This window comes from Amphibalanus amphitrite, unplaced genomic scaffold, assembly GCF_019059575.1.
Source record: "Amphibalanus amphitrite isolate SeventyFive unplaced genomic scaffold, NRLGWU_Aamphi_draft 001016F_arrow, whole genome shotgun sequence".
NCBI lineage: Eukaryota > Metazoa > Arthropoda > Thecostraca > Balanomorpha > Balanidae > Amphibalanus > Amphibalanus amphitrite.
This window is the reverse complement of record NW_024882510.1, coordinates 29,638-42,167: the sequence shown is the minus strand read 5'-3', so window position 1 is coordinate 42,167 and position 12,530 is coordinate 29,638. Positions and strand designations below refer to the sequence as shown.

The window sequence follows — 12,530 nt, the reverse complement described above, 5'->3', positions numbered from 1 at the left end:
ATCGCCCGGTTTGCGAAACACCGGTGTTGCCATGCCCGTTTCTTGTCAGTTTCTTGTTTCTTGTCTTATTCCCTGAAACGAGGGACATAATATTAGCGACATATATTTCCGACGGGTTGATATTTGTTTTAGCCCCATAATAATGCGACGAATTAAAGGATTACAACGGGCTGTTGCTTAGCGTGCTGCAGCTGAGCCTTATTTCCGTAACGGATGCGTGCAAACACGTCAGGAGACTTTCTGATCTGTAAATCATTATGTTGCTAATGTTTTCTCGGAGATCCAATACTCTGTTTCCTGGCGGCTGGCTCGCTTCATGAAATAAGGCTCTGAAGCTGACCAGTGCTCAATCTTGTGCGACTCACAATGGGGGCCACCCGACTAAAGTGGTGCTCTACGCATGAAAATACAAAATTTCAGTTCATTCTCTTTCGTTTGAGGCGTCATTTGCCTTAATCGGTAGCATAGCCAGGTCACACGCCAAAAATAAAAAAGCTTCAAGACTTCTGGGACACCCTGTAGTTGGGCGTTTATATAGGTCGATGACTCATATGAAACAATGGAGATGGATTTTGGCCGCCACCTGTAAAAGAACATAACAGAAACAACGGTGTATTGAAACAAGTGCAGTCTGTGCTGTACGGGGACCCGCAGTTGCTTCTGTGCACGAACCCCAAATCCAGCCGTCTCTCCTGTCCAGTAACAACCGATAACATTGATATCGACTGCCGGTCCCTATACAAGAGCAGCTGAGGTTTTCTGTGCGTGCTCTCCGACCGCTTATCGTTGTTCCCTGTGAGGGTTGCTGAGAGTACGGGGACACGCAGCTGCTACTGCACAGCGACCCTGTGTATTGCACACCAGAGCTCATCTCCATCTCACATTGTCTGTGTCCAGCTCACATTGGCGTCTTTCTTACATGGGCGTCCTTCTCACATGGGCGTCTTTCTCACGTGAGTCCTTCTAACACTAGCGCCCTGCCTACATCAGCACCTTCACAGCATCTTAGACGTCCCGCCAATATCAACGTCTCCAAGATGGGCACCGTAACACATACGCCCATTTCCGACGCCCATTAAAGACGCCTCTCCATGAAGAGTGAAGACAGAGACACCCTCCACACCCGCATGATTCCCTAGCCGCTCTTCAGATGCCGTCATCGGTTAGCATCCCTGTGTATGAGGGTGTCCCAGGCGGGGGAGGCCACCACTCGGTGTCGGATGTGCCCTAACACCGACACGCTGCCAGAAGAGCCGTCTGCACTGGTGGACACCGAGGCTGCCTCCTGCGCGAGGGGAGGGGGAGGGGGGGGTGTTAAATGGGCGGGGTTATAATGGGACTGAGTTGTAGTTTGTATTCAATATATGGAAAGAGAGTTTGACTATTGTTTAGCCCATATGCCTTACAGCCTTGGGTAATCCTTGTCATGAACATTGAACAGGTTCCTCACGATGCCAAACATTAAGAGCGTGGTTAAGCCCCATATGGTTTCTAGGGTTGAGTTTCTAACTATTAACAACTGCAAACATTGTAGTAGCTCGTTGTAAGTTCTTACCTGAAGGAATTTGACCTGGGTGCCGGCGTCTAGCTCAAGGACGTGGTCCCCTAGAAGCAGGCGAGCCCTGCCCGACTTCAGAATCTGGAGGCGGCCGACCTGACCCTCGGGCAGGTCACTGAAGGTCACCAGCTCAGGGTTGGGCGCCTGCCGGGTCAGAGGTCAACACGAGGTCACAGGTGGATACCAGCGTGCTTCCTGACACATAAAGACACATGGAACAAAGCCACATGTCACATGTGTACAGTCAAAAGCATACACGTCGGTAGCAAATTGAATTGATAAAATACCTACATAAAAACGAAAAACAATATCAATATGAGGCGCAATACTATATTAATTTTATCGCAATTCTATCAATAATAAATCGATACAAAACAGATGACTATCAAACACACGAAAATCAGCGTTTTTAACTGCCAAGATGTATCAATTGCATGCAGAAAAAAAAACAGGATAGGGCCTAGGGGATTATTTAACCGTCACTGTATGTAAACGGGCTGCAGTGCATGTGCAGTGTGCACTGTAATCGGCTTCTACAAATACAAATACAATGCCCACCTTGGTATCCGCCTGGACGCCGTTGGTGGTGGCGGCAGCTGATGCCGATGGCTCCTTCTTGGGCTTGAGCTTCACATCGTCATCGTTAGAGGTCAGCACCGGCAGACAGTCCGGAAACTGAAACGGCGGTGCAACAGGATTTAAATTGATTTCCCTAAGAAGGCTGAACATAAAATATGCAACGATGAAGCACAATCTATTTTGCGACATAAAAATGCCATCAAAGTGTTCAGCAATACCAGTAAATATGCTGGAGAGCCCACCGCTTAGCATGGACAATTTTTGCGTATAACAGGCTGCCACACTGCCCAACACCGCATTCCACACCCAGTCTTAAGGCCCCAGTTATACAAGTCATCTATATGCAAAGCGCACGCCTACAGGAGGGTCTTGCCCTCATCCTACCTGGAAGAATACGAGATCCTTGCGGCCTTCCTTTAACATGGCGGCTACAGGCAGGTCGGTTTCCCGGCGTCGGGCGGCCGCCAGCTTACGTTCCAAGTCCATTTTCTGGGGGAGATAGAAACGGAGTCAGGATGATACAAGGCAATACATGGGATGAAGCGGGTATATACTGGATCAGCATTACACTTACATTGCAGTTGTTTACACACCAAATACTCTAATGAATGCATTAGGATGGCAAATCACATGACGATCGTATGCACCCGATCGTATGTATCGAAATCGTACCACTGCAAACGAGTTAAAACTCGCTAAAACGCTGTTTATCGAAAACCAACCGAAAGCTTGTGAGCAGAGTACGAGTTCCGAAGCTGACAGCACTGCCACCTTACCTTATCGGAGATCTGCAGTTTGCGCTTCATGTACGAGTGTACGTTGTCGTCCTCATCCTCGTCGCCGCATTTCACTGCGAAAATGACGTACTTCCGGTCAGTGCCTAATAACTTGACACGCAGCATATCCTTCACATAGGAAGCCTCTTACTATTGATGCATCAGGCACTGCCAGACAGATTACTCTCTTACTTTATCGACCCTGATATGTAAATTTATCCCGCAATCCACCACTGACGTAATTTGACGCAGAGTCTCCCTTGTGACGTCATTTGACGCGGCGGCCCACCTTTGACGTCATCGGTGAGGTAGGAGGAGCCGGCCGATGCCGAAGATATGAGCGGCAGCCGAACGGGAGCCATCTCATCAGCTGCATCCTCCTCGCCGTCGTCGTCAATGAAGTTATCCTTCAACAGCGCTGCCAGCTTCCGCTCCTGCGCGCGCACAACCGGAAGTGGGTTACATCCGGTGACCGGTGGTACAGAGGGAGCTTTGAGGTATATTGAAGACTGTACGCACTACGCAATGCAGGAAAAGTACATCCTAAAGCAGCGTGGTAAGTTAAGGTTGACGATGCGAATCTCCGAAAATAGACACGACAAAAACTCAAATGCGAATCTCCTAAAATAGGCACTGCAAAACAGTAGAACCAAAGAAGTCAGCTATGACTCACCTCCTCTTCTTTGTCGACCTTCTTATTTCCGCCGAACACCGGCATCGTCATCGCAGAGTCTTTCTCCCCACCTCCCCCTCCGCCGCCCCCGCCTCCCCCTCCACCGCCCCCGCCGCCGCCGCCTCCTCCAAAGCCGCCAAAGGCACCGCCACCAGTGCTGGGCCGTTTCTCTGGGGCGGCGATACCTGGGAAATAACGAGCGACAGCAGGTAAGATGATAAAAATCGACGAATAACACATGGTAAATACTTGACAGGCGCCTCAGCATGCTCTTCTATAAATCTGGTTTCGCAGTCGAGCTAAGTCAAAGCTTTCGCGCTTTCGGTAAAATAATTTGACCTTATTCTATTCAGCCAAGCAACTTATAACAGCCTTGAAACCTACTTATAAAAAAAAAATTAAAAAGCAAAGCAACTTCAAACTATCAATCATTCCCCATGTCATCTCCCATATAATTACTTCTAACTCACAACGTCTCAAATCCATTTCACTCCCCCTATCCCTCTTTCTTCGATCGTCTCACCTTCGCCGAACACCGACCCGGACATCTGCACGAGTTCCGGCCTGTCTCGCCTTCTCTCTCCTCCATCTCTGCCGCCCCTGCCCCGTCCGTCCCTACCGCGACCTCTTCCGTCCTTACGGCGGTCCCCGCGGCCGCCCCGCCGGTCACTGTCCCGCCTGGGGGTCCGAGGGTCACAGAGAGGTCAGGTTGGGTTCACAGGTCAGGCTCACAGGTCATGAGAGGGTCAGGTTGGGTTAACAGGTCATAACAAGTAAAGTCAGAGTAATAGTGAAAGGGTGGGGGTAGGGTTACAGATTATCACCTCACAATTCACGTGGTGAATAACAGCGCTCCAGAGCTGGTAAGAGAATTAGTATGGTTTATGTTATTCACCTGGCACAAATCGCAAAACTTTCAACTACGAACAGTTTCAAAAAACTGGTTGTATGACGTGTGTCACTCCAATGTTCCAACGACGAGTCTAGTTTGACGTTACTTATAGGAAGTAGGTAATAGAACTTTGGCACAATTCATTGCACAAATATTCTTCATCTGCCCACCCAGTACTCACCCCTTTTCATCATGCTTCTCTCGCTTCACATCCAGATTCGGCACAAACACCCTCTTGCTTTTGGTGGCGTGCAGGAGCGCCGGTCGCAGTGCCGAGGCCAGGGTCAGGTCGCGGGGAGGTCGTATGGACGGCAGGCGCGCCGGGGAGGGGCGCGGTCGGACCGGTGCCGAGCCTCCCTCGGCGCCGGAGCTGGCTCCGCCCGTGGCGCCGCCGGGACCGTCGCTCTCACCGGCCATGACCTGTGGAGTGGAGAAACTAGTCAGCGAGGTGTAGTCAGCGTTTGTTCTAGTCAACCTCACTAAGCCGGTGTTGGACTCCCAGTAGTGAAGGCCCTGTGAAGCTACACCATGCATTATACTTTAGGAAATTACACTCGTCCTGCGTCTTGTCAGGTTTTGAGGGAAATCAGTACACAGATCAAGTTCGGTTGATAGAAAATACAGAAATACACTGTGTCGGCTACACTGTGGGTCACACACATTCAGTCAAGGAAGGCATGGATGTTCACTCCAGGAACTGCCAGATAGTCATTGTCAGGATTTCCTGTGCTAAAATTAAGTTCAGAATTTTGATTTTATATGGAATGTGTGCTTGCAGGAGTTGTTGTTGATAAGACAAATGCTGATGCTCTTGGTGGCACACTACAGCCTACGCCACATGTAATTTGTAAATCCAACTGATGTAGGTAACTGATAATTATTATTTTATTTTTCATTATTTATTGCCGATTATATAACAAAACAAATAATTAAGTTTAAAAAGCAAAGTTGTACAGTCACCAGCAGTTGCTACCCATCACCCCCGGACGGCGGGGGAGCAAGCTACCACCGCCCCTGCGAGACTAGCGCCGCCATGCGCCAAGAAATGGAAACACCACGTGACTGAGGCCACGTGAGGGCAGGGTCACGTGATGGAGGGGTGGAGCATAGTAGCTTTTGCGCCCGACACTAACTGAAATGCGGCGCTGTGATTGGGCGCCTTAGCATGAATGAAGCCCTGGCGCCAGAATCAGCCGTTCGCCTTATATGGAAAGTGAGCCTGTGCGTTTCACTGTTCTGTAGGTATTGGTTTGAGAGCCACGGCACCATACGAATTGTGAGCCCCTTTGAACGGGTCACCGCCCGAGGCACTGAGGCGATGGCTGTGCCGAGCAAAGTCTAGCATGGTGGGAGAGGTGAGCCAGGGAAAGTGCGATCGAGCAGCCACTGGGACGTGGATTGGTATTATCCGACCGCGACAAGCGATGTCAGCAGCCTCTTTTCGTGTCATAGACAGTGTCTATGACACGAAAAGCTAGAAAGACAACGTGGGCAGTGCCCAATCAAAAGCTACTAAACGATTCAGTTAAGAAGTTGGCGAGGTAGGTAACCAGACCAAATAAAAGTTTTTAATTCGATTTTGGTTGACAAATGACATACCCGCTGTGATGGACCAAAATGGAGCTGACCAGTTCATACAGCTTCTAAAAAGCTCAACGGTTAAAAAATTCAAAAGTTAAATGTTAAAATTCAGCCTGCATGCTTAAACTCTGGTCCGGCGCTGGCAGGAAGCTTATACTGCCACTTGCAATTCCACTACGTTGTAATATAACCAAGATTTCTGTGAGAGCAGCAACTGAAAGCCTCGAGCCCCGTTGAGGGGGGAGGGGAAAGGGCGGCGCGAAACGGCACCCTCTCTCCTTTTCAGTCGATATCTTCTAAAGTATAGCAAATGTCGCCACCAAACTTTCAAGACGCTTCCGGGCATCATTTTTACACCTTGTGACCAAATTTTTCCAGAGCTCTTATGAACAGTAGTCACAAATGACGTCAGAGTGATGTCATGTTCTGTCATTTTCGACCCAATAAAAGGTTTAGCAGGAACAGCTGTCACGCTTACAGTTTTGAAGATGACGAAAAATAAGATTTGAGAATGTTTGGTATTTCTTTGACCCGAACGATGTGCAGCTGAATTTTCACTCTTGAATGATTTTATGGACAGCTCGCGAAATTGACTTCAACCTAAACTACCGACAAACAGAAGAAAAATCCGATACAAGCCTTCCTCAATCCTCTCACCTTCATTCAACCGTTGAAATGTTAAAGGCATTTGTTCAGTCCGAGTCGCTAATGTTATGTCGACCACCCGCGCCGCGCTGGGGAGAGGGGGGCGTTTTTACGCCCCCTCCTCAGGTTTTTCGCGAATAGGTATCTCAAAAATGGCGACGCGTAGCGCCGCTGTTTTACATACACCTGTTCTGACATCTTTTTCGCACTTGTTATGAAAATTTCAGACCCCGGTCATTCAAGGTCAGGTCACTAGGTAACGTCAAGTGACCTTACCTCAGAAAAAGTTCGACAGCTCGCTGGAGCTACACCGACAGAGTGATCACTTTGAAACTGTCAGTAATTGCTTAGGGTAACAGGCTAACAGTATGCATAAAATGGATATCTCGGATTTTTTTATGTATGTGACCTAAGGTCAGGTCAATTTTGCGACTGCTCCATTAGGTATAGGTAAGTCAATGGGAGAAAATTGAAATGCACCTCTTTTGGACTTTCGTTCTACACTCTCTCAAACATCGGTCCATAGGTAAACATGACACACTGAATCGGAAAATTGCACCTGGGACCCCTGTGTGTGCTCCTGAGGTCATTTTAGGACATAAAAGGTCTTCAGCAGTTTTTTACTTTTGACAGAGACGTGCTAGAGCGGTGAAAACACCGTTGATCTGAGGTCAAATCTGAGGTCAATCAGAACGGTGCCCTCTAGGGGCTAAACCGTTGATCTGAGGCCAAATTTGAGGACATTTTGGCTAAAGAGCGTTAAAAGAGCTATCGAATGCGCTTTTCCGCGGCGCTGTAGCTCTATTGGTTCCCGAGTTAGACGCCGGGTGTTCAAAATCGTTGTAATCAACAAAATTTGACCTTTGCTGAACCCTGGTGACCTGACCTTTGCCCTGACCTTAAAATGACCGAAGTGTTTGTTTGTTTGTTTGTTTTGTTGGGTTAGGCCCTTTCGGTCGACAAGACCATTGCAGAGCCGGAAGGATGATAGGAATTAGGGGGAGACATTGGTCTGGGCAGGCATCCTAGAGAGTCGCCGGGGCTGAGCCCGTCCAGAGGACAGGCCACCCAGCCCCAAGGCACTCACTGCACCCGGCTACGGGGTGCGCTCCCTCAGGAGCAGCGGTGCCGCTCCAAGGGAGCAGCCCGCATGAGATAAAGTTGCCTGTCCAGCCCGGAGGAGGGTTGCGGCTCGGAGGAGAAGGACTTCAGTATCCTGAGGATAGAAGCACGGATAGGTGACCGAAGTGTTTTCCTCCTTATTTTTAACGCTCTTTCGATTGCCGCATACCGCGTGTCGCTACGTGGTCCAGGAGCCGAGTTAGACGGAGGGGCGTGAAACGCCCCCCCCCCCAGGCACTCAACGGAAAGTTCATGCCACCAACACGGCGCGGGTTAATTGTTATGTTAGCTAGCTCCTGTTGTAAGCTGTGGAGTCGTGGACCTGATCTTGAAGGAACTGGGCCTAACATTTTCATAGCAAACGTAAAAAAATGTTTAATAGGTTGTGCAAAAAAAGCATCTCTTTTATGAATTTGCTAAACCCTCAACATCATCCCCATTCAGTATGCGGTGGAACACCTTCAATTAAGGGGGGGAGCACTGCCGACTTTTGGTCCCATTCTTTCCATGCAACGCCCATAGGGCTAATGTTAAAATGCCAAAATCAAAGGGGGAGACGGTGCCCCGGTGCCCTCCCCGTTCCGCCGCCTATGTGACTATGTTGTCATTAGTGGCGAGCTCCCAACGACGACCATAAAAACGTCCCAATCCCGTCAGCGTGGGTTTATCATGAGGATGCTATGATTTAATTTGCAATCCGAAGCTGTGATGATGGAAAGAAAATTTACATTTTACATGTGAAACAAGCTGACACAACGAAATATTTCCTCTCTCGCTCCCTCTCGCTGATTTACCAATTGTCCTCTTTCTCATTTTACCCTCTCTGGTTATCCTTTTCTGTCTCTCTTTTCTCTTCTCCCGACTCTTATCCCTTACTCTTATCTCTTCTCCCGTCCTTATCCCTTCCCTCCAGTCTTTCTTAGCTCTCTCTCTCTCTCTCTCTCTCTCTCTCTCTCTCTCTCTCTCTCTCTCTCTCTCTCTCTCTCTCTCTCTCTCTCTCTCTCTCTCTCTCTCTCTCTCTCTCTCTCTCTCTCTCGCTCTCTCGCTCTCTCGCTCTCTCGCTCTCTCGCTCTCTCGCTCTCTCGCTCTCTCGCTCTCTCTCTCTCTCGCTCTCTCGCTCTCTCGCTCTCTCTCTCTCTCTCTCTCTCTCTCTCTCTCTCTCTCTCTCTCTCTCTCTCTCCTCACAATATTCTCGACTGCCATAGCGTTGTAGGACTTGTTTCCATACAGGTCCAAGCGCCCCCCCACTCCGCAGGCCCCAGCCCACACGGCCCAACCGCTCAAACACCCTCCGGCGGATGACCTCTGACCTCGGCGACCTGACCCCAGCCGACCGATCGCGTCCCTCTCCACGCCTCCGCCCCGCTTCCCCAACTACAGCTGCGTAGTAATTGTAGCGTGTGCAAAGGTCACGTGACATTATTTACTTCTGCGGTTTGTTCGGCTGACAAGAGATGGCACTAGTGGTCTGTGGATCAGAGGCGGGGCTAGGTTCTACGACTTCTTGGGGCACACTTTAGGGCAGAAAAGAGGTTTTTTGGCTCCCAATCCCAAAATGCTTCGAATATACAAAAACAAGTTAGATATTCGAAAATCGGATGACCAAACGGATCGTTTGACGTATCTTGCGCGACTGAGAATTGATCGGTCTTCAAACTACTGAACAAAAACGAGGTGATTAGTAGCAAGTGCTGGTGACTGTACCTACGCTTGCTGGCATAGAGCTCGCAATTCTATCTGCTAATTGATATCTAGCAAGCAGTGAGCTGCTCGCTAGATATCATTCTTATGAAAGCATACAATAGTTAGTTCCCAGAAATTCTGGAAAACTGAAGAAAACAATATAAAGGAAGTCCTACGGGCGGAAGCACGGAAATGCAGAACATACACACGACATACTTTACCGAACAGTCTTAACATCAAAATCATTGTTAGAATTGATCCATTCATAAAAAGGCCATTTAAAGAGTACACCCAACAGATCAATGAGAGCAATAGGTAGGATTTGCCAAGGGAGTTGCCGTGGCGTTTCAGAACAACTCGGAGTTGCACCACGTTTCGCCGTTTCTATAGCAGTGGTTTCACTCGTTTGCCGTTTGGATATTCCGCAGTATCCTTTAAGAAAAATAAGCAAATTTACCTGAATATAATATTTCAAGCCGACCCGACGAAATTACCAGCAGGAAACAAAAAACCAACACGTTTTAAATGCGGCCCAATGTTCTGAAAAAAAATCACGGCCCCGTGGGATACACTCCATAATAGAAACTTTCACGCCACATACGAAACAATTCCGAATAGCCATATGCTACCAAATTCCTTTAAGTTTGAAAGGGAATTATCTACGTGATTGTGCGAAGAAAATAATGCAATTCGTCAATAACAGGGAGGCAAACGGGAAAAAAAACTTCTATGAACCTTATGAGGAAACTGAGAGGGGCCAGGGAATCAATCAGCCAAATGTCCTTACCTTGGTCCTTACGGACCAGCTGTCGAGACGGATCTTTCCACGTGTCTTCTTTTCCATACTTCCGTTCCTAAGCCAGGAAAGGGAATAAGGCGATGCTACCTGCTACCTGCCTGTCTGCCATAATTTTGGTTTCTTCTCCATTGAACCAGGTACAGGAATGGATCCATTCCCTGAGCAGGACTCACTCGCTGTCAGTGCCTGATCGCAAGCAAACGCCATATCGGATTTTGGGTAATTTATTTCGGAAATCCTCGAGCACAAACATAACACTTCATACACATACTGCACTGGGATGCACACGAAGCTTGGTGTGCCGATTTGACTCGAAGCCCCGTAACACAAAGCAAGTACACTAATTACTAGCTCCTCATCGATCGCATAGCTTAACCCTTTGGCTTGGCAGGCATCGATCGAATAACTTCTGCATCTTCCTACCTAAGATAAGCTGTTAGGCTTAAATGGCAATATCTTACAGTTCTGTGGCCAAACAGAACAATCCAATACGCCAAGTGAATAAAACGCCAAATTCTTTACTGGGAGAGACTAGGCTATGATACCCGCTGCCGCTACATAGCCACCAACATACAATTTAACTCTCCTGGGCCACAAAGGACTGAGAAAACATCGCAAACGTTCGTTCGCTTATATCTTCGCTCGGCAGGTAACATTAGAATTCGTCCTCGGCCAATCACGAGCGTAGAATATCCTTGATTCCACCAATCAGATCACGGGCGGCCACCGACGGCCCAATGAGAGCAGCCAGAGTCGGGCTTGGCCCCGCCCCTCGCGCGCCACAGCCAATCACTCTCCAGTCTCCACCATTGGCCAGCACACACCAATCACGGCTCAGTTTTCAGTCACGTGGCTCACTTCCGCCGGCCACCGCCGCCGGCGAGGATCATGGCAATCCTCATGAAGATGTTGATCGTGTCCAGGTAGATCGACACCGAACTGAAAAATAAACAACACGGAAAATACGTCAACGGCAAGCTAAGAAAAAGACAGACAGCAATGAATTTCGATGTCAAAAGCCACAAATCCCAAACAAAAATAAAAAAGATTATAATATCATAGTTATAAATTAATAAAAATTAATAAGGCTTCACTTCGTTGAAACGCATACAAATTTTTAGGCACTCCCGAAAAAGGTGCAATTTTATTTTAATAGAAAAATAGTTCCCTCGTCCCACGTTAAAACTAGTTCAACGAAAATACATAAAAGCAAAAAGAGCATGAAAAAATAAAATGTCAGAGCACCACTTTTCTACCGAATACAGTTGAAATTCCATCACCCTCAGTCATCAGCCCTCACAAAAATTTTCTTCCACCTTCACCTACAAACCACAACAACATCAGCTGGCACTCACGCGTTGATGGGGTCGAACGGCTTCTGGGCGATCATGGGATAGTGCTCAGCCTTCTTAATGATCCTCTGGGTGTCATACAGCAGCATCATACTGAAGAGCACCAGTCCTCCGTACATTGCCAGCGAGTACACTCCGGCACCCAGGGCCGTGGTGGGCGGCAGGAACATGCTGCCTGTGGGTCAAATGGAATGGAATTGTGAGACGCTGCGGTATAAGCTACCAGAATAATGTCCCGTAGTTAGATCAGTCAGTAGAACCACGGAATATACAGTGTGCGACATTGTCATGTCGACATACGGCCTCATGTCGTAGACTATATATTCCGTGGTAGAACTGTTGGCTTTAGATGGTGAGTTCATACACCTCAATTATGAATTGCAACACCGATGGTCAGCGATTATTTGGGCGTACTGGGTTTCATGATTAATGATAACCCCTTGCAATAATTATTCACTCATAATTTCCACTGCAAGTGTCGCGAAAATTGAAATGTGCTCTCAAAACGGAAGTGCGCTAAATTCAAAACGCTCTCATTCACAAACACAGGATAAAAACACCAATATGACGGGACGAACCATGCACTATGTTTCATGAAAGTAGAATATCTAAGCACAGCGGTTGCTCCTAACTCACCGATTGAAGCGCAAAACACCACCCCGAAACCGATGGCCAGTGGACCACCCATATTGAGGAACTTCTCACTGGGAGCACAGACGGCCACTGTGGAGAGGCCGCCCACCACGCCGGCCGTATACCTGATAGAGGTAATATAGAGGTCATACAGAGGTCACAGAGAGGTCAGACGGCCACTGTAGAGAGGCCGCCCACCACGCCGGCTGTGTACCTGACAGAGGTCACACAGAGGTC

General features: G+C 48.3%; 2 protein-coding genes across 6 annotated transcripts in view; both read right to left on the bottom strand.

The window, feature by feature from the left end:
• Positions 1–603: 603 nt before the first annotated feature.
• LOC122369217 (DNA-directed RNA polymerase III subunit RPC4-like) lies at positions 604–3,667 on the bottom strand. The gene is made up of 7 exons (XM_043343780.1): positions 3,587–3,667; positions 3,203–3,347; positions 2,914–2,987; positions 2,522–2,626; positions 2,117–2,233; positions 1,556–1,702; positions 604–1,285 (listed from the first exon to the last, which is right to left on the bottom strand). The coding sequence occupies exons 1-7, from the start codon at positions 3,635–3,637 to the stop codon at positions 1,157–1,159; spliced, it is 768 nt and encodes a 255-aa protein (XP_043199715.1). The 5' UTR covers positions 3,638–3,667; the 3' UTR covers positions 604–1,156.
• Positions 3,668–10,516: 6,849 nt separating this feature from the next.
• Positions 10,517–12,530, bottom strand: part of LOC122369216 (growth hormone-inducible transmembrane protein-like) — a 7,889-nt gene continuing 5,875 nt past the window's right edge. For all 5 annotated transcript variants that reach the window (XM_043343774.1, XM_043343776.1, XM_043343777.1 and 2 more), the window contains 3 exons: positions 12,297–12,418; positions 11,664–11,835; positions 10,517–11,247 (listed from right to left, as the gene is read on the bottom strand). In XM_043343774.1, coding sequence (XP_043199709.1) covers positions 11,163–11,247; positions 11,664–11,835; positions 12,297–12,418 — 379 coding nt within the window. In that variant the 3' untranslated portion in view covers positions 10,517–11,162. The remainder of the gene's footprint in view (positions 11,248–11,663; positions 11,836–12,296; positions 12,419–12,530) is intronic.

Coding starts and splice junctions, on each gene's coding strand:
- LOC122369217 (XM_043343780.1), bottom strand. CDS start 3,637: ATGACGATGCCGGTGTTCGGCGGAAATAAGAAGGTCGACAAAGAAGAG. Junction 2,988..3,202: donor CCTCACCGATGACGTCAAAG/GTGGGCCGCCGC, acceptor TCATTTTCGCAG/TGAAATGCGGCGACGAGGAT. Junction 2,627..2,913: donor AACTGCAGATCTCCGATAAG/GTAAGGTGGCAG, acceptor TATCTCCCCCAG/AAAATGGACTTGGAACGTAA.